Below are 2672 nucleotides of genomic sequence, written 5' to 3'. Positions count from 1 at the left end.
GGGGGAGGAGATGTGGGGGTCACAGATATAGATGTTGGGGTTAGAGGGGGAGGAGATGTGGGGGTCACAGATATAGATGTTGGGGTTAGAGGGGGAGGAGATGTGGGGGTCACAGATATAGATGTTGGGGTTAGAGGGGGAGGAGATGTGGGGGTCACAGATATAGATGTTGGGGTTAGAGGGGGAGGAGATGTGGGGGTCACAGATATAGATGTTGGGGTTAGAGGGGGAGGAGATGTGGGGGTCACAGATATAGATGTTGGGGTTAGAGGGGGAGGAGATGTGGGGGTCACAGATATAGATGTTGGGGTTAGAGGGGGAGGAGATGTGGGGGTCACAGATATAGATGTTGGGGTTAGAGGGGGAGGAGATGTGGGGGTCACAGATATAGATGTTGGGGTTAGAGGGGGAGGAGATGTGGGGGTCACAGATATAGATGTTGGGGTTAGAGGGGGAGGAGATGTGGGGGTCACAGATATAGATGTTGGGGTTAGAGGGGGAGGAGATGTGGGGGTCACAGATATAGATGTTGGGGTTAGAGGGGGAGGAGATGTGGGGGTCACAGATATAGATGTTGGGGTTAGAGGGGGAGGAGATGTGGGGGTCACAGATATAGATGTTGGGGTTAGAGGGGGAGGAGATGTGGGGGTCACAGATATAGATGTTGGGGTTAGAGGGGGAGGAGATGTGGGGGTCACAGATATAGATGTTGGGGTTAGAGGGGGAGGAGATGTGGGGGTCACAGATATAGATGTTGGGGTTAGAGGGGGAGGAGATGTGGGGGTCACAGATATAGATGTTGGGGTTAGAGGGGGAGGAGATGTGGGGGTCACAGATATAGATGTTGGGGTTAGAGGGGGAGGAGATGTGGGGGTCACAGATATAGATGTTGGGGTTAGAGGGGGAGGAGATGTGGGGGTCACAGATATAGATGTTGGGGTTAGAGGGGGAGGAGATGTGGGGGTCACAGATATAGATGTTGGGGTTAGAGGGGGAGGAGATGTGGGGGTCACAGATATAGATGTTGGGGTTAGAGGGGGAGGAGATGTGGGGGTCACAGATATAGATGTTGGGGTTAGAGGGGGAGGAGATGTGGGGGTCACAGATATAGATGTTGGGGTTAGAGGGGGAGGAGATGTGGGGGTCACAGATATAGATGTTGGGGTTAGAGGGGGAGGAGATGTGGGGGTCACAGATATAGATGTTGGGGTTAGAGGGGGAGGAGATGTGGGGGTCACAGATATAGATGTTGGGGTTAGAGGGGGAGGAGATGTGGGGGTCACAGATATAGATGTTGGGGTTAGAGGGGGAGGAGATGTGGGGGTCACAGATATAGATGTTGGGGTTAGAGGGGGAGGAGATGTGGGGGTCACAGATATAGATGTTGGGGTTAGAGGGGGAGGAGATGTGGGGGTCACAGATATAGATGTTGGGGTTGGAGGGGGAGAAGATTTGGGGGTCACAGATATAGATGTTGGGGTCGCAGGGGGAAATGTCGGGGTCACAGTGTTGGGGTTCAAGGAAGGTTTGGAATTCCTTTAGCCAGTTTGAGGGAAAAGTCGATGTTGGGGTAGCCCTGAGTCAGGCAGCCCATGGACACCACATCCACGTGAGGTCCCAGGAACCGGAGAACATTGTGGGGTGTGACCCCTCCTGAGGCCTCCACCACCATATTGGGGTACGCTGTCTTCACCAGGAGCGCTGCATGATGGAGTGACTAGAAAAGAAGAGATATTGATCAGCACACCGTAACCCCTGGCAACCACTCAGCCAGTTACCAATGATATCCAGCAAATACTGCAGCTGCGCTCAGCTCCCTCCATCTCCCTGAAGCCAGGCTTGGAGTGCGGAAGGTTGAGGGCCCCCTCTGTATGACCCCTCCCCCCCCCCTCCCCCGGGGTTCTTCACCTCCCGGGGGGCGGCGGTCCTGTGCATATAACTTTTCCTTCATACTTTGAGTTTCTGGGGTGATACGCATTGTCCCCATTATTCTAGAATGTCCCCCCAGTGCAATATGGGGCCCCTCTCATACTATGGTGGGGACCCCATGTCAGCCCTGAGCCACACGGAGGCAGACAGGTGAAGAGCAGGAGGGGCAGGTAGGTACCTCTGGGGTGAAATTGTCCAGCATGATGATATCCGCTCCAGATTCTGCGGCTTCCAGAGCCTCGTCCACCGACCGGCACTCCACCTCCACCTTCAGAGTGTGACCGGCCACGGAGCGCACCCCTCGCAGGGCCTACAAGATGGCGGACAACGCGTCAGATATCAGCTCGCCATTGTTTCCATAACAACCCCCCACCCCCGGGCCCCTCAGAGAGAAGATTCCAGACAGCCCCAATGTCACCTCCACTGAACGTAATCCACCATCACTCCTACCCTCTATCCTCCACCATCACCCCTACCGTATGTCCTTCACCATAACCCCTACCGTATGTCCTCCACCATCACCCCTACTGTATGTCCTTCACCCTCACCCCTACCCTCTGTCCTCCACCATCACCCCTACCGTATGTCCTTCACCATCACCCCTACCGTATGTCCTCCACCATCACCCCTACTGTATGTCCTCCCCCATCACCCCTACCGTATGTCCTCCACCATCACCCCTACCCTATGACCTCCACCATCACCCCTACCGTATGTCCTCCACCATCCCCCAATGATAAATC

At 55.0% G+C, this 2672-nt stretch overlaps 1 protein-coding gene across 1 annotated transcript; it reads right to left on the bottom strand.

Moving 5' to 3' along the window:
• Positions 1-1480: 1480 nt before the first annotated feature.
• QPRT (quinolinate phosphoribosyltransferase) lies at positions 1481-2239 on the bottom strand (the record flags this gene model as incomplete). The annotated part of the gene is made up of 2 exons (XM_018575593.1): positions 1481-1717; positions 2108-2239. Coding segments are annotated over 2 exons (333 nt in total), but the record flags the coding sequence as incomplete, so codon positions are not given.
• Positions 2240-2672: the final 433 nt, after the last annotated feature.

The sequence above is a fragment of the Nanorana parkeri genome, unplaced genomic scaffold, assembly GCF_000935625.1.
Source record: "Nanorana parkeri isolate BGI_ZX_2015 unplaced genomic scaffold, ASM93562v1 scaffold4219, whole genome shotgun sequence".
Taxonomy (NCBI): domain Eukaryota; kingdom Metazoa; phylum Chordata; class Amphibia; order Anura; family Dicroglossidae; genus Nanorana; species Nanorana parkeri.
The sequence above is the reverse complement of the archived record's forward strand: the minus strand, read 5'-3'. Positions and strand labels throughout refer to the sequence as shown.